We start from the raw sequence: 22,816 nt of genomic DNA on the forward strand, positions 1-22,816 counted from the left end.
TGAGCTATATATCAAGTCGTACTTTTAATTTAAATTGTTGAATAAATTTGATGAAACAAAATATATATAAAGAATTGGAGATGTTGCAAGAATAAAATAAAATAATTATCTTATTATATTCTCACATTTAATTTATTAAAAAATTATTTTAAATAAAATAATTATTATAATCAAATTTTGTCAACTAACAACGAATTTCACATGGCATTAAAACTTTCCCGTTGAATTTTAATTTGCCTCATAAAGTATTAAATTTTCCCACAATGATGTTTTTCTGGTCAACAACCAATTAAACCACATTGGCCTAATTTGAATAATATTTTAATTATCAAATTGAAGGAAAAAAAATTAAAAGGCTAAAATGGGATTTAATCAATACTTTAGATAATGCAAATGTAATTTAACAAGCTCTTGGAACTCGATTCCAAAAAACAAAAAAAACAAAAATTTACCAGTAAGTCTCAAATACAAAATGTAAAATTTATCTAGTCCAAAAATAAAATATTTGTATTAATTAATTCAACGTGTTTTTAATTGTTGCCTAAAAATCCTTTTTAAAAAAAAAAAAAATTAAAGACTGTTATATCTCACTACCGTCGGACTTCAATTAGATGGTCACTAAAAATTCGCCGAAATGTTCAACATTACCTAAAAGTTGTCGGAGTATCATAGAAAATTTGCCGGAGTATCACCAAAGTATTCCGAACGTTACTGGAAGTCGTCGAAATGTCGAGAACATTCTTTGAACGTCAAGAACATCGTCGAAGACTCACAAAATGTCCAAAATATTATCAAAAAAAGAAAGAATAAATAGAGAAATTAGAGTGAAAGAAATATAGTAAAATGTACTAAATATTAATAAACTGAAAGGGGAAAAAAAACATAACAACAAAAGACAATAATAATAGGAAAAGAGCAAATAATCTCCAATATTAATTAACTGAAAAATAAGTTTTGAAACTATAAAATATTACAGTTTCAAAGCATAATTCTATTAAGCATTTATCTTTATTAATCAAACTGAATTCTAAAACTCGTTATGAAAATGTAAAATTTTACAATTTTAAACCATGATTTATTTTAACACCAAAAAAATTAAAATTGTAAAATTTTACAATTTCACTGCTTATAACTAAAACTCAAAAATAATTTGTTCAGAATTTGAAAATTTTCTCCATTAAAACAAGAAAAAAGAACTGTGTAATCTAAGAAAAGAAACAAATATAGAAAGGATTGTACTCTGACAACTATTTATGGTTTAGATTTAACCAGATATGGTGTAAATCTACTCACATCTAATGTAAATCTAAGTAGATCTACACATCTTATTCGCTAGAAACTTATCTCCTTCGCCATCAGTGAGGATAAAGCAAGAAGTCAAATGTCAGTGGTTACCGGTGAATCCCAATCGATGGTAATCACTGGTCGTTGGTGACTATATATCAAAAAGAGAAAGAAAAGATAGACATGGTCGCCGTTTACCGAAAATCAAGAAGAGAAAGAGACAGAAAAACAAAGACACCGAGAAAGAGAAAAGAAAAACATGCACAGGGTTTTTGGATATAAACAAAAGGTTATGGGACTAAATAGAACACACCTTTTCAAAAAGGAATTGAAGGTCATATGCCTTAAAAAAAAAGGATCGACAAAATGAGAAAAAAAAAATTTACAACACGAAGATTAACAACTGCAACATCAATCACAAGTCCATGAAATAAGCATAAGAACAATTCCGACCATCTAATATCCATCTCTGGTTTATTTTTATTCCACTCTTTTCTACCAATAATAGCATAGAAATGTCAACTGGTACTTAGTTTCATGGTGTTCACAAAAATGGCAGCTGTGGAAGCAACACACAATTTAGTCGAGATAACAATTTGGGAGATGAATAGAGTAGGGGGCAAAGCCCAATCCTTGCAATTTACAAGTCTCTCTATCTACCGTCTAAGATGGTAAAAGACCAGGCAAATATGCAAAAGGCTAATCCAATGGTATATTTGGGAAAGAGGGAAAAAAAATGGAAACAAATCATTGAGGGTGAGGAAGCTTTCCACAAAGGTACAGCAGTGATAGTTATAGAAAAACACAATTTGGGTGGAAAGCCACCATTACTAGCCCCTAAAGCTGTTAGTCCATCCACTAACTGAGCAAGAATCTGAAGATGTCGCCAATTGTTCTAATGCATTCTACACGCTTGCTGCCAGCCTCCACAACAATAAGTTGTCTAACCCCTATGAAGAAATAATGAAAAATGTAATAAATACTTGATTGAGATATATGAAATATTTCCTTTGGGATGATCTTAAAAGCCAAGTTATTAGCTTAAAAAACTCATTTTGATAAACAAAGCCGACTTTAGCCACTAATTGGCTTATTTCCTACCCAAAAGCCCAATGAACAAGTCAGCCCAGCCAATTTTGATATTTTCCTATTTTGGCCTTATCCCATCTTCCTTATTCCATCATTGGAATTCAATATCCTGGTCAAATTGGTCATTTTGTATTAAAAAAAAAGCCAAAATGCTAGCAAAGGTTACCTAATATACCTATGTTAAAAAATTATCAGAAAAGCCAAAAAGCTAGCAATGTGCCAATCAAACTAGTTTTTTTAGCAATGCCTTTTCTGTAGGTTTATTTTAATCAATAAGCTAGTTTTTTAGCTAACTACCAAAGAAAGTGGCATAACTCGGAGTATGTTGTTAAATCTAGAAAGACCTGCACAAGAAAACCATGTAATAGATATTTGATATTACACTTATCATTTGGAGTTATCCATGGCTACAGCTACACTACAAGTAAAGGTAGCATTTGGTTTAGTTTTAGAATAATGATTTGAGAATGGAGTTGTATTTTGAGTTTATGAGTTGTTGAATCATGATTTAAAAAGAAAAAATTTGTTTGGTTATTAGTTTTGAAAAAAATTTTGAATTGATTTTTGAATTTTTGAAATGAGTTTTGAAATAAGAAAAGTTGTTTGATTATAAGTTTTGAAAAGAATTTTCAAAACTTAATTCAAAAACTTAGAACTCATAAAGAAACACACAACTTAAAACTCTATTGAAAATTCTATTCAAAACTCATAATCAAACTCTTTTTAAAATTTAATTCAAAAAAATAATTATTGTATTTTTTATTTAAAATATTAAAAAATATATATTATTTTTTATTAAAAACAATATTCAGCTAGTGCTTTAAAATTATTTTGATTGTATATTTGATTGAAAATTTTATTTTAATTGTTTTGTTTTAAAATATTTTTTTATGTTTTAAAAATTATTATGACAAATTAATTTTTATTTAAATTTTTTTTTATTAATTTTAAATAAATGACCAAATAATTTGATCACATTATTAAAGTCATTATCAAAGCTCTAAATTTAAAACTATGAATCATTGCTTAAAAATTAATTCCTTCCAAACGAAGGCCACGGCCAAAATAAAAAGGCTTTCCGGGTCAGTTTCGGTGGGATCTGAAATGGTGAGTGTAGAACCCGAGTTACAAACGAGTCAGGTCTGACAATTATTTTTGTCATCAACTTTAAAAATAGATCCAAAACCAAAACCTAGTTTGAGAGCCAGACGTTGAAGAAGGACCTCACGATTCTGTGTTGCGTCTTGCCGTAGGTGGAGCTCGATTCACACCTTTCACCACGTATGCTTTGATTTCTCAGATCATTCATCTTTGGTTCAGTATGAAGATTATGTTTTTGATCTTAATATAGGGTTCACACCTCTAGCAACTGTCGATTCATGATTGTTTTTTTTCTGTTTTGATTTGTTTTCTATTTTTATTTTTTTTTGTTTTGAAATCGAGTGTTTCGGTTAGTTTTTTTTCGTTTGTGCTGTTTGTTTATACGGCTGTGATCGATTAGCTGTTGTTATCTTCTGGTTCTAGGGTTTGCAGGTAATGAAGTTTGATTTTCAGTTCATTCATATATGCATATTCATTGTTAGTTATATTTAGTTCAGTATAAAGATTATGTTTTGAATCTTAATTTAGGGTTTAGATTTCAGTTCAATATGCAATCTCTAGTGCTTTTGTACTGTTTTGACCTTCTATTTATTATTCGTGGTGTTGTTTTTTAAATTAATAGTTTTGGTTAGTTTTGTTATGGGAGTGATCGATTAATTGTTGTTACCTTCTGGTTGAAGGGTTTGCAGTCAGTGAAGTTTGGGGAATTTTTTGGATTTGAGGTTTGGGTTTTCGATGGCGGCTCTTAAGGAGCTTCTTCCTCCGGCAAAATCATCGGGGGCTACTCATTATGATCACTCCAACGATCCGTGGTTCAAGCAGAGGTACAGTGCTGCCGAGGCTGATCAATCTGTGACAGTCAAAGTCAATCTAGTGCCTCTGTATCGAAAGCGGGATGGCTTTCGACCCTCCAAGCCTGAGGATTTTGGTGATGGTGGGGCATTCCCTGAGATTCACTACGCGCAGTACCCTCTTGGTATGGGTAGGAAGACTGGTGCAAAGCCTGGACAGAAGACATTGCCTGTTACGGTTGATGAGCATGGTAATGTGACATTTGATGCGATTGTGAAACAAAATGAAAATGCTTCGAAGATTGTATATTCCCAGCACACGGACCTTGTGCCCAAGTTTTTGAAAAATGAGAAAGAGGAGGATGAAGAGGAGAAAGAGATTGACGAGACAACCCAACAGACGAAAGCAGAGCTTGAGAAGATTGTCAATAGGAGATTGAGCGCTGCTCAACCAAAAAACGTGCCAACACAATCTTCTGATTCGAAATTCATCAAATACAAGCCATCGCAACAGTCTGCAGCGTTTAATTCAGGTGCAAAGGAGAGAATTATCAGGATGGTTGAGATGCCTGTGGACCCATTAGAGCCTCCAAAGTTCAAACACAAGAGGGTTCCTAAGGCCTCTGGTTCTCCACCCGTGCCAGTGATGCACTCTCCGCCTCGTCCTGTGACTGTAAAGGACCAACAGGATTGGAAAATTCCGCCATGTATTTCGAACTGGAAGAACCCAAAAGGGTATACAATCCCACTTGACAAGCGCTTAGCTGCAGATGGTAGGGGGCTTCAAGAGGTTCAGATTAATGATAATTTTGCAAAGTTGTCGGAAGCGTTGTATGTAGCAGAACAGAAGGCTAGAGAAGCTGTTGCAATGAGGTCAAAGGTTCAAAAAGAGATGATGATGAAGGAGAAGGAAAGGAAAGAGCAAGAATTGCGTGCCTTAGCTCAAAGGGCGCGATCTGAGAGGACTGGTGCAGGACCCCCGGCTGCTATTCCAATTCCTTCTGACAAGAGTATGATGGAAGATGCTGATATGAGGGGGGATTATGAGCGTGTTAAAGAGAAGGATATCCCAAGGGAGAGTAAGGAGGAGAGGGAAGAGCGGTTGCAGAGGGAAAAAATTCGTGAGGAGCGGCGGAGAGAGAGGGAGAGGGAGAGAAGGTTGGAGGCAAAGGATGCAGCAGTTGGAAAGAAGAGTAAGATTACTAGAGATAGAGACCGTGATATCAGTGAGAAGGTTGCTCTTGGGATGGCCTCTGCTGGTGCCGGAAGAGGGGGTGAGGTTATGTATGATCAGAGATTGTTCAACCAAGAGAAGGGGATGGATTCAGGGTTTGCTACCGACGATCAGTACAACGTCTACGATAAGGGTCTGTTTACTGCTCAGCCCACTCTCTCAACTCTGTACAGGCCGAAGAAAGATGCAGATGCAGATATGTATGGAGGTGCAGATGAGCAGCTGGAGAAGATTATGAAGACTGACCGCTTCAAACCTGACAAGGCATTCGTGGGTACCAATGAAAAGGGTGGTCCAAGAGACAGGCCAGTTGAATTTGAGAAAGAAGCAGAAGAAGCTGATCCGTTTGGTTTGGACCAGTTCTTGACAGAGGTGAAGAAGGGTAAGAAGGCCATGGACAAAGTTGGCAGTGGAGGGACTATGAAAGCAAGTGCCGGGTCATCGATGAGAGATGGGCATGAAGGATCAGGCCGGACTCGTATTGGTTTCGAAAGGGGGCGTTAAAACAACTCTTCATCGGCTTCAGATTCCCTGCTTTATTTACATCTTTAATGTTGCTTCATTTGTGTTGCCTGAATTTATATAGGTTGGGCGGAGCTTAAGCATATGAAGTTGTATGTTTTGGGAAATGCTTGTACTTGTGTTTGGTAAGTAAGATTCTCTTTACATTTTACTGGTTACTGCAATAAACTATTAACTTTCTATAGTGCTGTTCTATAGTTTTTCTTGCAGTTGGCTACAGTCAATTATTTTTGTCTTTCTGCTATCCTGATTTGTGTGAGATCAAATTTACCTGCCATGTTGCTACTTCCATCCCCAACAAAATGGGAAAAAGAAAAACAAAGAAAAGACACGGCCCAAACTGATTATAAAAAGTGAACAATTCGGATTACTAAAATTGATCCCAAAATAGATCTAAACCTAAACTGTTCTCTCAAGTTGGATGGCCAACTTGAGAGAATTCAATGTGCCATTTTGGTTTTACAGATTCAACTGACTCAATTTTCACCCTTCATTTTAGATTTTATGTCAATTGGTTCAACTTATAATGTTGTTGGGATTTTTGACAAAAAAAATTTTCTAAAATTATCACTGACTTATGTGAGACTAATTCACTAAGTTGATCAAATTTATATAATTAGAAAATTATTATTAAAATTTTATATAATTTTGGTAATATTGGGCTTGATCAGCTTATTGAGTAGAAACGCTTAGTTTGCATTTGGTTTAGTTTTGAAAGTACTTGATTTAGTTTCGAAATCAGTGTTGGGTTTAGGATTTTTAAAAATAGATTTGAAAATTGAAAACTTATTTGGTTATAACTTTTCAAATTAATTGAGTTTTATATTTTGAAAATAATTTTTAAAAATTTTAAAAATTCAATACAAAGATCATTATGCTGCGAATAGATACCTTTCTGTTTCGTCATGGGTAGGAATACAAACGCTTTGAAAATTGTCTATTCGCAGCATAGTGATGTTGTGCCCAAGTACTTGAAGATTGAGGAGGAGTTGGAGAAGGTGATTTATGATACAACCCACAAGATGAAATCTGAGCTCGAGATGATTGTGAATCAAAGATTTGGGCATGACACAATCTTCTCATTCTCATTCAAAATTCGTGAAGTACAATCCATCGGGATTGAATGAGGGGATTGTTAAGATGGTTGTAATGGCGGTGGAGCCATTAGAGTTACCAAAATTGAGGGTTCCCAAGGCCTCTGGCTCTCCACCCGTGTCGGTTTTGCATTCTCCGCCTCAGCCTGTGACTGTCAAGGACCAACAGGATTGGAAGATTCCACCATGTGTTTTAAACTGGAAGAATCCAAAAGGGTTTACAATCCCACTCGACAAGTGCTGCCAGGCGAATAGTAGGGGAATTCAGGATGTTCAGATCAATGATAATTTTGCCAAGGTTTCAGAAGCATTGTACGTGGCAGAACAAAAGGCTAGAGAGGCTGTTGCTATGAAGTTGAAGGTTGAAAAAGAGTGATGAAGGAGAAAGAAGGGAAAGTGGAGGGATTGCGTGGTTTAGCGCAGAGGGCACGATTTCAGATGGCAATGGAGCCGGAGAAAAGGGAAGGGCAGTTGAAGAGGGAGAAAATTCACATGGAGCGGCGGAGAGAGAGAGGGAGAGAGAGAGAGAAGTTTGGGAGAGTAGAGAAAGATTACTAGAGAGATATAAAGGCATGTTGAGATTGGGAAAGTGAAGAAGAAGCTGATCCATTTGGTTTAGCTAGTTCTTGACTGAGGTGAAGGGTCAAGCATGAAGCTGTATGTTTGGGAAATATCCTCGTACTTTGTTTGGTAAGTGAAGATTTTACAAGTTCATTTAAAAAAAATCCGGGCCTTCCTTAAATCTCGGTGAAAAAAGGTTTCATGGTTTTTTCTTTATTTATTTTTTTCTTTTTTTTTTTTCCCACAAATTCTGAGAAAAGCTGTCAAAAATATTTCCAGCATTTAGTACTGTTCTATAGTTTCTTTTCTTGTAGTTTGCTAGTACTGTCACTTATATTTCATTTTTTTTTATGTTACTTTTGTGTGACATCAAATTTATCTTTGCTTCTTCCACCACCACTCCCGCAACAAAACATGAACAACAAAACAAAGAATTCTTGAGTTTTTGCTTATAATTATAGCTAGGTACATGAAAATGGTGGCAAATTCAGGAACATTACCAGTACATAAAATATTCTAAGCATGCTCCCATTTTGATGGAGTGTGGAAAATATTTCAGGGAATCAATATATAGATGATTGTATTTAAGTGTCCACAGATATGCCAGTTTTCCAGTTGTTACAGACACTAAAACAATAATAATAATAACAAATAAATAAAAAAACAAGATCATATCATAAAACTGAGGAACTTTTGAGTTCATGAACTTGAAATTTTCTGTGTATCAAAAAAGAGCTCCGAAACTCCACCAGGGACAGAAAAAAAAAACAAACCAACAAAATTCAAAAACAAAAGTGTGTTTTCAACTAGGAAGTACAATGGTGAAAGGGAAGGCCAATACTTTAACAGTCTGACCAGACAGTTAAAATTGCCCTGCTTGCATTGTCCCCTCAAAATACCGAAGTCAACTTCTAGGCTGAACTTCCAAACCACAAGCTTCACAGTAAGCTAATGTTTTGCACGAAAGCAGATTTGCATGATAAAATCAAAGGCAACATTTAATTTGCCTTATTCAGCTAATACTTCCCAGAATCAACTTCCTCTCTGCGGAAAAGTTCAAATTCCAGGCAGACAAACTTCTATGCAAATACTTCGGAATCAATTTGCTGAATATTTGGAAAGGCTTGTCCCACAGTGGTCATGTAATTCGGAGATTTTGCCTGCAGAGTGTTACAGAAATACAAGTAAGACGAAAAATTCAAGGAAGGGTTGATCAAGAGAAGATCATAGGCTTTTATTAATATACCATAACAATGCTACTAACACAGGAACTGAACACAGAATGAATCACAAACAATCACATAACTATAGGGCTGTTAGGTGCAGCTTAATTGAACACCTGACTACACCTGTTTGTGTCAAGAACACCACCAACATGACTGAGAGAGAGGGAGAGAGAGATGACTCTTATCATCACCAGCAGTACAATTGCTTCCTCATTCAACTCTGCCACCAGCACCAAGACAATACCTCCACCACCAATTCCTTAAAATTATTAACATTCATCCCCCAATAATAATAATAATAATAATAATAATAATAATAATTTCACATTTTGTTTTGGTAGCTAAACTCAGAGATGCAATCTAAACAAATTCAGTTGAAAGACATGTCATAGGGACAAATCTGTTTAGCCAGTTCAAGCACAGCTTGAATATTGTTATCATATATATCATTTGTTCACATTGAATTTGTTTTCAGAAATTTTAGCTTGTAAATATCCATAAGAGAGGATTTTCCATCACATCTCTAATACTCAAAAAACTGGCTGCTATAGCATTTCAAATCTTTTATAAAAGCTAGAAGATGTTTTTAATGTGTATATAAAAATAACAATAAAAAACGAATAAAAATTGAAAAGAAATTACAAAAGGAGCATACCACCCAGATAATTACAATATGCAATTATCACCTTTATACAGTCACAACACAAAATGAAGTAATTTTCTAATCCATAACAACTTGAAATTCATTCCCCCTGCATAACACTTGTATTCCTATTCAATTAAAATAGCCGAACAAAAATTATTGGAATCTTCTGAAATGTTTACCGATAAATTCAGTATAGGCTGCCTATCAATTCCCAGAACTGTCTAATGATGTATTATTTTCCCGTTCCATATGTTCTGAGGTTTCCTTATAAATTGACTACCCCAGGGGACTGAAAATAAGTACTACAAAAAGTAAAGTTGAGGAGGTTCATCAAACATTTCAATTTAGAATTCAGAAGAATTTTCTGGTTTGGTCCATTGCAACATTTTCAAAACATAAAAAATAAAAATTGAAGGAGGAAAGTTTGATGAGTATAGTAGTATAACTAGAAGAAAACAGATTTCAGATAAGATCTACATAAAAGAACCATGAAAATTCCACACAATCCTGAAAGGACCATAACAATTCCAAACCAGAGCATATCTCTCAAAAGAAAGCCACGTAAGAATAAGCATATAGAAATAGGAAATAGTTGAAAACAGAGTCAATGTATGCAGGTAAAGGTGAAAAAGGAGGCTGTAGTTTATAAGACCCATTGAGTATGAAATAACCGTACACATGGATTACGCTCAAGGTAGATGGTGGTGAGCTTGTCTCTTGAACCAGCAACTGCCTCAGCAATATCTTCGAGTGATGTTATTTGGTTGTCATTAAGCCATAAATCTTCTAATCTGCATTACAAGTATGCGGGGTACTGAGATCATTACAGTATAAATTGGATGACAAGATCAATCCATATGTATGAGAAGGGAAGATAATTCATACCGGGGAAGGTTTTTAATGTCATCAATTGCTGTTAGCTTATTTGATGACACATCCAAGACCCGGAGATTTATCAAGGTTGATAGGCCTTCCATTTTAGCAATACCATTGTGGCTCATGTAAAGTTCTTCTAGAGCAATGCATTCCTGGAAAACGGGGGAACAAGATCCCAAAAAAAAAAAAAAAAAAGACAAAAATCTTATCTGCACTTCTAGCTAAAAGCACTTTTATTTTCTTAATGAATCTCGTCTCACTCTAAACATCATTATATTTAACAATGAAATACCTCCAATCCTGCCATAGAAGTTAAACGATTGCTTTGCAAGCTAATCTTCTTAATGCACTTGAGCCCACATAGGTTAATAGCTCGAATTCGATTCCGACCTAACCATAGCTCTTGTAAATTTGTGAAATTTTGTAAATTCTCCATTACCTGGATAAACAAAGTACATCAAGATTGAGCACATATTCCAGTAAAAAAAAAAAAAAAAGAGAAAACCGTAACATATGCCCACATTCTTCCATTTTATTTTTGCCTCCAACTCTCCTTTTGCATAGATACACACATAACATGTGGTGAACGTTTTATTATTCGTAGACTGACATCATGCAATCCACAACCACCTAAGAAGCATGAACGCTTCATAAAAAGTGGCGTGTACGTGTCAGACTCATCAAAACGTGTCCTAATTTTTAAAGATTGTTTAAGATCCGGACACTCCTTGGGCACTTGGAAGACACACATATCCATCATTTAAACACACGCATCCATCGATTAGGCACACATAAAACTAATTATAAATTTGAACAAAATAACTTAGGAGATAATGATAAAAGAAAAACAATGAAATTTATAGAAATTAGTGTTATATTGCATTTTTTATTATTATCTATCAATACTATATTCATATATATCATATATAATAAATATATAAAATTATATATTTTGTACATGTCCACGTGTTGCGTCCTACATTTTTCGAAAATTGTTGTGTGTCCGTGTCTTGTTCGTGTCCATGCTTCTTAGACAACCACATATGAAGTAGAGATATGGATACAAGATAAGGGTATGACACGATTCAGACACTTTGATATGACAAATCTAAAAAAACTAGAATATGGGAATGTCAAGGATAAAGTAGTATATATGACATGTATGTATGTATTAAATATACTTTTAAATTAAAAGGCGAGTTTGTCATAATACATTCACAGCAAACTATTTGCTTTTATTTATCAATTAAATATTTTCAAGTTCAAACTTTTAATATATTCACACATAATAAAGATTAAGGTCATATTTTGCAGACACGATCTTGGACCAAACTTTACACACTTTAATCTTTTTGTTTCTAATTCTTTCATATTTCTCCTACCATTATTATTATTATTATTATTATTATTTTTTGATAAATATATTTCTCCTACCATTATACTCTAATACTACACAAAAACATACCACATCTCCATCTCAAGCAAGGTCATATTGCGGCCTAAATTATACGATACATCTTCAAAATAAGGGGAATTAATTATAGATAGTTAGGAAGTATCCAATGCGTAACCTCAGGTATTCAAGGAGTTGGTATTTTGATATGGACATGGTATTGACACAACTCCCATCTAAAAGTACTTGTGCTTCATGGACACCTAGAGATGTAGTAAACAGTTAGTATTTGAAACAATTGTTAGTTTGTAGCAGACGCATGCTTCAAGAGATCAGAGTTCTAACCCGTAATCTGTTTGAACCCAGTTCAAGAATTCGTAGTTCATGAAAGTGATCAATCTCCTCCATCTTAGTAACTTCATTTTTAGACACATAGAGTTCCTTGAGTGTGTTGGAGACCTTAGACAATCCATTCAATGATGAGATCTCATTGAAAGATATGTCAAATACCAAAAGCCTTCTGAATATGCTAACATCAGGTATTTTTGTTAGTTTATTATCCCTGAACACAAGCTCCTGCAAAAACAAACATCTTGTAAATTACTTCAACAATATAACTGAAATGAAAGCACAAAAACAGAAAGAAAGAAAGAAAGAAAAAATAGTATAGGACCACATTTGCCAAATTGCAATAGTACATATAAATATGGACATGGGTCTATTCATCATAGAATTTGGAAAAGAGATGCATATTGTCTCAGTCCATAGAATGTTCACTCCAATCAATAAACAACTCATCGTGCTTGTGTTCAAATAACGCAAGGAATCATTCTTACACAAACACTGTTTGGTGACTGAGAAAATTAAGGAAATGTTAACAAAGTTAATAGTAATACCACAGTCATGGTAACAAAGAATAAAATCTTAGCCATATCTTATTTCGTTACTTCAAGCAAGTTGAAACACCAAATTGGTCAGTGGCATCTGAATATCTCTAGTCTAGTGACTAAAATGCTCTTCCATTTTTTCAAATGAGAATAAATGCTTTGGTTTCCATGAATTCCACACGCAATGTGGCAAACTTATCCAATTTGAGTTCCAAGTCTCTTTTTATGTTTCTTTAGGGCTCCGTTTGGTATGGTAGGCGAGAATTTTTTTATATATAAGATTATGGTTTCTCATGAGAAAATAAAAGAAATGACAGTGGTTTCTCACCATTTTGTTTAGAATTATGAACAATGAATAAAGGAGGACAAATGTCGGTTTATTTTATTTGCTATGTTTTAGAAAGGTAATGTAGGTATTATAAAATTTCTACAAAGACTACATGAGTTTTAAGAGATTTCTCTTTCTCACAATTTTTCTTATTTTCTTACCATTTATCCATACAAGTGATGAGAAATCTATTTATCTCCATTTCTTTTCTTTTCTCACTAAACCCCTCCATCAACGGGCGGCAGTATCAAGATCCAAACTAAAAAGGAGTCCCAAAGTACAAAATTCATACATAAAACAAAATTTGTATTTACATTTCCCACAATATTTTCCAACAAATAAACGATAAACCCTAGAATAATACTATCAACAAGGATAAATTAACAGCATCAAATAAAGGATAAACAGGTAAAACATATAAAACTCCTAAACCAGTTCAGATAGTTTAATACGTTCAGCTGAGTGAATGCTTTTGTTTTTATGGGGGTCCTAATTCATAAAATTCACAGACAGAAAACAGCGATTCCTCTAATTTTCCAAAATTTTCTTGGCAACCAAACATCAAACCCAGAAAAAAACAATAAAAAAAGGGGCTAATTACATTTTTAGTCCCAACGTATATTATTTATCATTTTGGTCCAAATAATTAAATTGTCTTAATTTAGTCAACAATGTATAAAAAAATATTTCAATTTGATCTCCCAACCTAATTCCATCCATAAACACCATTCCTTCCAATTAAGGGTAAATATATAATTTTAGAGACTAAATTGACACCATTCACATACTTTGAATAATTTTTTTGGAAAAATTCTATTTGCACACCACAAAAAATATCAATACACACTATTATTCAGACAAAAACTTATGAACAAAAATAAATTATTCAAATATACATTCCGTTTAACTATTTATATCCGAACAGTTGCCTTTTGTTCAAAAATTTATACCCAAATGACAAATGGATTCATGTTGTATAGAGATTTTCTGTGGCGTGTAAACAGAATTATTATTATTATTATTATTATTATTATTATTATTATTATTATTATTATTATTATTATTATTATTATTTTAGGTGAGTTTTCGCATAGCATATTTTGGGACCAAAAAGTCCAAATTTTTAAATGAATTCCTACATTCATCCCTAACTTTAATTATAACTATTGACAGAGTTAGATTGGGAATCAAATTATAATATTTTTCAAACATTGCGACTAAATTGACATAGCTCAAACATTGGAACAACCTAAAATAAAATAAACCAAAAAAAAAAAAAACCATAAAATCAATAATAATAAAAATTAGGGTTTGAGATTGAGATTGAATACTTCAAGGTCCGAAATTTCGTGCCAGCCAGAAATAGGGTCGATCCCGGCGTCGTGGAAGAGGTTCTGGCGGAGAGAGAGCTTCCTGAGGTTGGAAAGGTGGGCAATCCGGAGGTCCAAGGTGGAGAGTCGATTGGCGGTGAGGTCCAACTCTGTCAGACTCGGTGGAAGCTCGACTGAGTCGAGATCGTGTAGCTGGAAGCTTGTGAGATCGAGGACTGTAGCCGATGATGATTCATCGTCCTCGTCCACCATTGCTGCATCCTTATTGGGCTCCGATGATGATGATGAGGGTTTCCTTTGATCGTCCATTGATTCGGTACGGAGTTTTCTATTTTGAAATTTCTCTCTCTTTTTTTGTTTTTGAAAACAAGGAGTATTTTTTTTTTTTTTTTTTTGATGATATTGGGATAATTTTATCTTAGGACACTATGCTTTGGTTATCATTTTTTAAAAATATTTTTAGAAAATTTTATTTTTTTATTTTTTGTATTTTTTTTCTTTTATTAAATTTTTTTAATATTTTCAATAATTTTTAGGCATACTTAGGCCTTGTTTGGGAACCCTCATTTTTAGTTAAAAAGTTACTAATTTAGTCAAAAAACCAACAACTCACACCAAAAAGTCAAAGATTCTATTTTCTCTCTACTTTTTGCACATCTTTTCGTAAAAAACTAAAAATTCATTACAAACATATTAATTTTTTTTAACTCATATTTTAGCTAAATATCGAAAAAGTTACTAAATTAGTCTGTTCCCAAACGAGGCCTTAAAATAAATATACCTAAAAAGTAAAAAAAAATTGAAAAAACATCTTTTAAAAATTTACTAAATACCAAAAATATAAAAAAATACGAGAATTCAGTACATTTTTTGTATTTTTATGTATTTATTAATTTTTAAAAATATTTTTTCACAAATTTTTTACTTTTTAGATACATCTAAGTAAGGCGCATCTAAAAACGTAAAAAAAATGTTTAAAATTTTAAAAATATTCACTAAAAACAAAAAAAAATACAAAAATCAAAAAATTCAATTTTCAAAAAACTTAATTCAAAAAACTCAAACCAAACACACTTTTTTTTTTGAATGTTTGTATCTCAATAGTATACAAGATATTCTTATATTCTAATAAATCCTATTATTTAAACATTTGATCTACTAAATCTTAATTTTCATATTTAAGGTATTTTATGAATATTTTTATCCTTATAAATATTTTTTAAATGGTTAACAATTTGGTGATATAAATATTCATATTTTACAATGTAAATATTCACATTGATAGTGTGAATATTCACATTGACATATTAATATTGATTGTGTAAACATTCACATTGACGGTGTGAACATTCACATCACAGAACATTCGCATTGACCGTGTGAATATTATTAGGAATATTTTGATAATTATATCACGCATTAGACTTACATAAGAAAATAACATGAATTAAATAAAACATAAATAGGTAAAAAAAATTATAAAAAAATACCTCTTTATTTTATAGATTAATAATTCAAATTTGTTCAGTCCGAATTGTCTCATGAGGCTCTTTCAGAAAAAGTCTCCCACGAATTTTTAAAATGAGAAATTCTTATAAAAAAAGAGTCACAATTCAAACATACTCATATGTATGTGGTGATGTAGCGATTATTTTTTTATATATTTATAAAATGACACCAGTTAAATTAGAAAAATTTTAACATATACTTTCTTTAAAATAACGTACCATATGCAGATTAGTTGTATTATTTTCTTTTTTAATTATGATTAATTTTTTTATTTATGATATTATTTTAGTTATAATTTTTAAATTCTTTAATTATATTCATATTTTTTTAATTATAATTCAGAAAATATAAAATTATATTCAGTGTGTTTGGTTTCAGTTTTTTGAATTCAATTTTTTGAAAATTAAATTTTTTATTTTTTATTTTTTTTATTTTTAGTGAATATTTTTTAAATTTTAAGTAAATTTTTTTTTAGATGCACGTTACTTAAATATATCTAAATAGTAAAATATTTATGAAAAAATATTTTTAAAATTTAATAAATGCACAAAAATGCAAAAAAATATACTAAATTTTTATATTTTTCTTATTTAGTGAATTTTTTAAATATTTTTTCACAAATATTATATTTTTTAAGTGTATTTAAAAATTAAAAAAAAAATACTTAAAATGTTAAAAAATTCATTAAAAACAAATAAATACAAAAAATAAAAATAAATAAAATTTCTTAAAAAGTGTTTTTTTTTTTTTTTTTTTTTTTTTTTTTGTGAAAATCAAAATCAAACAAGCTATAAAATGATACACCATAGTGTTCTCCGTCAAATTATCTTCAAAAGGTTAAAAAAGTCATCGTCCTACTGTTTCTTCAATCAATCCATGTTCCTGTTTTTGCCCAAAAATCACCATATAATTTTTCTATAAAAATTTCAAGTCACCCCATCCTAGGTTGTGCCACGTGTGATCCAAGTTGTCATTCATCAACTTTTGGGCTAATTACACAGATTTCCTTAAACTTTCTGATAAATACAAAACCCTCCTTGTAATTTTAATTTTGAGCTCTAAAGTTCGATTCGATGAACTAGTTATTAACTAACTTTGTTCTCTGCTTGATCCAACCCTCCATTTCTGTTAACCACACGGTAAACACATGACCTCGTCTCATCGTCCCATGCTTAGGCTGTGGAGAATCCAAGAACCCAAACACGTGTCAATTTCTCAGCATCTCAATCACAGTCTAGCTCCAATTACCACACTCAATCCTCAATCACCAACAAACATGGCATTCCTGAATTCTACCCAAGACCCAGCCAAAATCATAGCTACCCACTTGTCAAATTGCTCAAATTTATCACAATTGAATCAAATTCATGCCCATATCATTCGAACCCACATGCTAGAATTCAATTCTGCTCCATTTCACTGGAACAACATTATAAGATCATACACTAGGCTAGAAAAGCCTTCCAAAGCACTGTGTATATTCATTTCCATGTCTCGTGCCGGTGTCATGCCCGATTCTTACACATTGCCCATTGTTTTGAAGGCTTTATGCCGAGTTTTCGATATGGGTTTGGCTCGGCAAGTTCATTCGGTTGCCATAAAGCATGGTTTGGAGGCTAATGAGTTTTGTGAGAGTGGTTTCATTAGTTTGTGCTGTAAAGCGGGCGAATTTAAAAATGCACGTAAAGTGTTTGAACAAAATTGCGAAAGAAAGTTGGGTTCTTGGAATGCCATTATAGGAGGGTTGTCACAAGGCGGTCGTGCTAAGGAAGCAATTACCATGTTCACGGAGCTAAAGAAAAGTGGGATCGAGCCGGATGATGTGACCACGGTTAGTGTAACTTCGGCTTGTGGAAGCCTAGGAGACTTGAATTTAGCTCTTCAGTTACATAAATGTGTATTCCAAGCTAGGAGCTTTGAAAAATCAGATATTTTGATGTTGAATTCACTCATAGACATGTATGGTAAGTGTGGTCGGATGGACTTGGCACACAGAGTATTTTCAAGGATGGAGCAACGAAATGTTTCTTCGTGGACATCCCTGATTGTGGGTTATGCAATGCACGGCCATGTCAATGATGCACTTGAGTGCTTTCGTCAAATGAGAGAAGTTGGAGTGAGGCCTAACCATGTGACTTTTGTCGGGGTCTTGAGTGCATGTGTGCATGGTGGGACAGTGCAAGCGGGAAAATATTATTTCAATATGATGAAGAATGAGTATGGTATCAAGCCTCAGTTACCACATTATGGCTGCATGGTGGATTTGCTTGGAAGAGCTGGGTTGCTCGAGGAGGCTAGAGAGATGGTGGAAGATATGCCAATGAAAGCAAATGTAGTAATTTGGGGGTGTTTGATGGGCGCTTGTGAGAAATATGGGCATGTCGAGATGGGTGAGTGGGTGGCAAAGCATTTACACGAACTAGAACCTTGGAATGATGGGGTGTTTGTGGTTCTATCCAATATATATGCAACTAATGGTTTGTGGGAAGAAGTAGAGAGGGTGAGAGGCATTATGAAGGAGAGAAGACTTGCAAAAGTTCCTGCTTATAGCTTGGCTACAAGTTCAACTTGAATCAACAAGGTTTAATATATTCATGACATTCTAATTGTTATCCTCTTATTCTTGTTCTTTTTTGCTTCACGATTGTTCTTTTTGCTAACACCATAAAATTGTTTTAATCTATCAAAGGTTTTAGAGTGTTGTTAAATACAGATTTATCATAAAGATGATTATCAGTGATTGGTTTCTTGTTTATTAGTGGTAAGATGGAAAAATGGTTTTCTGTCTTGCTTATCAAATTTTAGGACAAAATCAGATACTAAATAAGATTTTAAGCTAGCAGCGAAATCCATTAAAAATTTCAGACTTCAACATTGTGTAATAAAAAATTTTACTCTACCTTATATCTTTAACATATGGATTCAGTCTCAAACTAATGCCAAAACTGAGGGCTCTTAGGATCACTGTGCTTGATACGTATCACATGAATATCATGTTGATTAGCAGGGGGAAATGGTTGATTTTTCAGATTTATACAGGCAAAACTAATTGATCAACATTCAAAGTCAAAGTCCATTTCAAAGAAAAGGATCAATTCTACACTGGTGAGCAAAGGCAATTCAGTGTTTGAACCTCTTGTGCCACTCCTCTTTTGCTTTCATTTTCTCCTCGGGTGCATCTGACTATTTTTGAAGTACAATTAAAGTTTTAAGGGTAATTCCACACCTTTCGGGGGATTTGTAGAAAAGAAATTATGTAGATGAAATGTTTTTCAAATACATGTAACGGTGCTATTATATGACGGTATTATCATTAAATAAATAATCTTAATTTACAATAAATATCACAACAATGTTGAATTAGATAAGACTTATTCTCATTTTGTAAATTTTTATTGGTTGATAACACTATTGTCCGGTGACACTATGTAAAATAATCTCATCTTACTTTCAATATATTTTGCCCAACACAGGCCCACTTGCCTGCCTAATGGGTACTTCAACAAACATGCCGTACCTATATTGGGTACTGGTACTTTGTATGATACTTCTTCACATGCACCGGATACACAAAACACGTATCTAAATTTTTTCTTATTAATTTTTCTTATAACCAGAGATACTTAGCATATACCCAAGCCGTACGTCAGCCGGAATAGTTTTTTCTTTTATATAGAAGTAACGTTAATTTCATTGGACTTTTTTTTTTATATATTTTTTTAATTCTTAGCATCAAGCTCTTGTTTGTAATTTATTTAATGTAATGACATTTAATTTTGATTTATACCTTACTTTTTATTAAATGTGAATTGTACTTTAGATCTTATCCAACTAAAACATTTAACTAATTTTTGCATTGCTCCAAATTAAAAAATAATACTTTTTTTATTTATGAATGTACCCAGCCATGTCCGTACTCTACTTTTTTTCTTCTTCAGATTTAACCATATCGATGTACCCCTGCACGTGTTTCATAGTTCCACACATACCGTTCACAATGTTCATTTTGACATTATACATAATTTTTGTCGTATCAAATATCATAAATTTTGATAATTGTAGGTATCTCCTACACACGACACATGTTCTGGGCAGTGATGTGTGGCTAACACGTCGGCATAAGAGCTACACATGTTAGCCTCTGAGGGATACATGTGCAGCCTGTGTACCATGACCGTGATACTAAAGCCCCTAAGCCAAGACGCAGGGCTTCAACACACTGATGTGTGGTCGGCATGCATCATGAGACCGGTGGTTGTTGTGACTTGGAGGCTAGAGACGGTGGTTATGCTCAGCATGGTGCCCTGTGGGACATCACTGCCTTTGCAACTGCATTCAAGATTTTCACATGCACACATTCTTTGTGGTTGTGAGTGTGATCCTCTTTTTTCTTTTTCCTTGTACTTCTAGTTTGAAGCACAAGGCTCACTTTTTTTCTTTAGTATATTTTTTTAGTAAACCCTATTTCATTTTATTAGCTTTGATTGTAGTCTTGGGTTATATCCTTCTTTGCAGATATGTAGCCTTGAAGGATTTTGAGCTACCATAAATTCAGAATACTTTGGATTGAAACAAGGCATTGTAACGCACATTATTCTGTTATAATCATGAGAAGCCTGAGTTTTCAGAACACCCTTTCAAGATAGCTTTCCAAATCAATGCACATTATTCTGTTACAATGTCTTATCTTGGGACAGCTTATTTTCCTTTCCTTGAAGGTTGGAAGGCTGTATTATTCTCCAGTGTGAAAAAGCAATATTCTCTTCTATGGATGTCTGAATTTTGTTTTTGTCTCTACCATCTGACAGAAAAGTAAGGAAGTGTGGGTGATGATGGAGGAAGCAATTTTAAAAGTTAAAAGCAAAAAATAAAAAACCCGCTTCATAGGTATTAAGAAATCTTGTATCCGTGTAAGCATACTAAAGTTTGATGAAGTTTTAAAGTCCTAGAGGAACTCAAAGAGTATGCCCTTGTGAAGATAGTGTGTATGCTTTGATGATTTACAAGTGGAGTGCATATTAAAGGCAAGGCCTTGCTTCATTTTGTTCTGCCTTGGAATTGAAATGAAACTTAATTGGAAAGCTTAATCTCCATGGTTTGTTCACTGTTTGGGCTAAGAATATCAACTGATTTCATGTTTTTGTCACATTTATTTAAATTTTTATTGGATTTGATTCATGGAGCAATTTAATTTTTGCCATACAATCAAATTTTCTCATCTCTCATACTTGCGACGTGTTGAAAATTGAGAAGTTACAGGTACCAGATGAAATGGTTGATACCTTTTGAATCTACATGGTACAACACCTACTTGATTCTGACATATTGCTGGGCTTGGAACAGGGTAAGTGAAATATTAGATATGTAGGTCAAGTTGTACTGTAGACTAGAACCGGGATTTTTTTAAAATTCAATATGATTCCCAGATTTGATTCTACCATTCCTGATTTAGTGTTCTATATTTCCTGTGACAGATTCCACACCGCATCCCGTGGTTCAATTCAAATGAAGAGTTGAACAATGAAATTGATGAAGTCCAATTTGAAACTACAATGATGTTGCTAAGGTAGTTTTTGGTAACGTTTTCAAAACAAACAAAAACAAAAACAAGAAATCATGTTAAGTGAGTTTCTGGGGGTTGCGGGGCTGCCAGAGGTGGTGGCCAGAGGGTGGGGGTTTTTGGAGGGGGTGGGGGTTTTTGGAGGTGGTGGGCAGCGGCGATTGTGGATGGCTGATGATGGTGGCCAGAAGCGACAAAAGGGGTGGGAGTGGTGGCCAAAGGGAGAGGGTGGCTGGAGGTGGTGGGAGGAGATGGGAGGGGGAGGAGGAAAAACCTTGTTTTCAACAAAAAGAAAAAAAAAAAATTTAGTGACAACACAATTTTTTGTTAACTGTTTACATTTTTTTTGGAGGCGATTACAGTTGCCAAACATTTTTCCGTTTACAGTTTACACATTATTTGAAAACATAAACAGAAAACATGACCAAATATTCAAACCTAATTGACAGTAGAAATAAATTCCTCAATTCGCTTTGCCATGCCATGTATTGCAGAATCATAGAAAACAACCAAATCCTCAAGCCTCCATCTTTCTACGGGATCCACAACAAATGAACATTCCATTTCGCAACCTTCACTGTACGACTCTCCAAAAGGAAGGAACTTCACCGTCGCAACAAATGAATTGAAATCAATATAGTTATCCAAAATCTCAAAGCTATAGCTCCAGGCAACCGGATGAATGGTTAGCAACTTCTCCAACCCCCATTTTGTAACCGTTCTTCGGACCTTGTGAAGGAGTTCTCTGTGGTTGTGCAGTACCGGACGCATCCGGGTTGACCGGATAGACCTTTAACTCGATAGCATGTTTCCATTGTTGGGACCAACTTGTGGAGGTTGAAGAAGTCCTCCAAACCGTGCAGCCGGTTATCTTGGCTTTAACTCAGCCTCTCAATTTGTTGTCTGCCTCAGTTGCCATGCTTGCTCAACTGTCGATGGAGTCTTGTGATTGACTAACAAGCAAAACCGAATGTCAAACGGGCGGCATTAAAATGGAACATTTTATACATTTTTGGAGCTGTTACACATGAAGTCTGTAATAAAATAGTAGTGTATTGGTCAACTCCAATTGCTTTCAAGTTTCTTCAACTTTGGCAACAAACTTCTGCTGAAGTGTATTCGGGAGAGAACTTATCAAGGTGACAATAAGAAACACTCGTTCTGAAGTACATTATCGTTTCAAAAATATTTAATGATTCAAACTAACCCAATTTTTTTTTCTTATGTATATATTCTTAAAAGTTTCCCTTTAGAAGCAAAAACAAAATCAAATATAGTGAAATAAATTATAGACGGGAGCTTTGGCATGACAAACTATAAAAAAATAATGGGTCATAATGCTCCTAGATTTATGTTTTACAATAATCACCTATTCTTATTGAAT

At 33.6% G+C, this 22,816-nt stretch overlaps 3 protein-coding genes and 1 pseudogene across 7 annotated transcripts; 3 read left to right on the forward strand and 1 right to left on the reverse strand.

The window, feature by feature from the left end:
• Positions 1–3,387: 3,387 nt before the first annotated feature.
• LOC114295153 (SNW/SKI-interacting protein A) lies at positions 3,388–6,205 on the forward strand. Of its 2 annotated transcripts, none has more exons than XM_028239350.2 (2): positions 3,388–3,654; positions 4,164–6,205. In XM_028239350.2, exon 2 carries the CDS (start codon positions 4,210–4,212, stop codon positions 6,001–6,003), a length of 1,794 nt encoding a protein of 597 aa, XP_028095151.2. In that variant the 5' UTR covers positions 3,388–3,654; positions 4,164–4,209; the 3' UTR covers positions 6,004–6,205. The 2 variants fall into 2 exon arrangements, with proteins under 2 accessions (XP_028095151.2, XP_028095159.2); XM_028239358.2 differs by having other exon boundaries at positions 3,409–3,654; positions 4,155–6,205.
• A 576-nt stretch (positions 6,206–6,781) lies between these two features.
• Positions 6,782–8,032, forward strand: LOC145790981 (SNW/SKI-interacting protein pseudogene; annotated as a pseudogene). Its single transcript, XR_014330489.1, has one exon. The product of XR_014330489.1 is annotated as an SNW/SKI-interacting protein pseudogene (transcript).
• Positions 8,033–8,328: 296 nt separating this feature from the next.
• Positions 8,329–14,796, reverse strand: LOC114295169 (Leucine-rich repeat (LRR) family protein). 2 transcript variants are annotated; one of them, XR_014330488.1, is made up of 6 exons: positions 14,364–14,796; positions 12,163–12,393; positions 10,717–10,863; positions 10,434–10,576; positions 9,026–10,339; positions 8,329–8,836 (listed from the first exon to the last, which is right to left on the reverse strand). XR_014330488.1 is itself a non-coding variant. In XM_028239367.2 (6 exons), exons 1-6 carry the CDS (start codon positions 14,670–14,672, stop codon positions 8,756–8,758), a joined length of 1,026 nt encoding a protein of 341 aa, XP_028095168.2. In that variant the 5' UTR covers positions 14,673–14,796; the 3' UTR covers positions 8,329–8,755. The 2 variants fall into 2 exon arrangements, 1 of the variants encoding a protein (XP_028095168.2); XM_028239367.2 differs by having other exon boundaries at positions 10,225–10,339.
• Positions 14,797–16,692: 1,896 nt separating this feature from the next.
• On the forward strand, positions 16,693–22,601 carry LOC114294642 (Tetratricopeptide repeat (TPR)-like superfamily protein). 2 transcript variants are annotated; one of them, XM_082870426.1, is made up of 5 exons: positions 16,800–18,453; positions 19,935–20,241; positions 20,388–21,216; positions 21,347–21,438; positions 21,927–22,601. In XM_082870426.1, exon 1 carries the CDS (start codon positions 17,020–17,022, stop codon positions 18,442–18,444), a length of 1,425 nt encoding a protein of 474 aa, XP_082726552.1. In that variant the 5' UTR covers positions 16,800–17,019; the 3' UTR covers positions 18,445–18,453; positions 19,935–20,241; positions 20,388–21,216; positions 21,347–21,438; positions 21,927–22,601. The 2 variants fall into 2 exon arrangements, with proteins under 2 accessions (XP_028094574.2, XP_082726552.1); XM_028238773.2 differs by having other exon boundaries at positions 16,693–18,453; positions 19,935–21,216.
• The last annotated feature ends 215 nt before the right edge of the window (positions 22,602–22,816 follow it).

Source organism: Camellia sinensis, chromosome 5, assembly GCF_055761805.1.
Source record: "Camellia sinensis isolate YWXY chromosome 5, ASM5576180v1, whole genome shotgun sequence".
NCBI classification, from domain to species: Eukaryota; Viridiplantae; Streptophyta; class Magnoliopsida; order Ericales; family Theaceae; genus Camellia; species Camellia sinensis.

Excerpts from the sequence above, each read along its gene's own strand:
- LOC114295153 (XM_028239350.2), top strand. The coding sequence starts at position 4,210 with ATGGCGGCTCTTAAGGAGCTTCTTCCTCCGGCAAAATCATCGGGGGCT.
- LOC114295169 (XM_028239367.2), bottom strand. The coding sequence starts at position 14,672 with ATGGACGATCAAAGGAAACCCTCATCATCATCATCGGAGCCCAATAAG. Across the intron at positions 12,394-14,363 it reads ACGAAATTTCGGACCTTGAA|GAGCTTGTGTTCAGGGATAA; the intron begins GTATTCAATCTC and ends TTGTTTTTGCAG. Across the intron at positions 10,340-10,433 it reads GACATTAAAAACCTTCCCCG|ATTAGAAGATTTATGGCTTA; the intron begins GTATGAATTATC and ends CTTGTAATGCAG.
- LOC114294642 (XM_028238773.2), top strand. The coding sequence starts at position 17,020 with ATGACCTCGTCTCATCGTCCCATGCTTAGGCTGTGGAGAATCCAAGAA.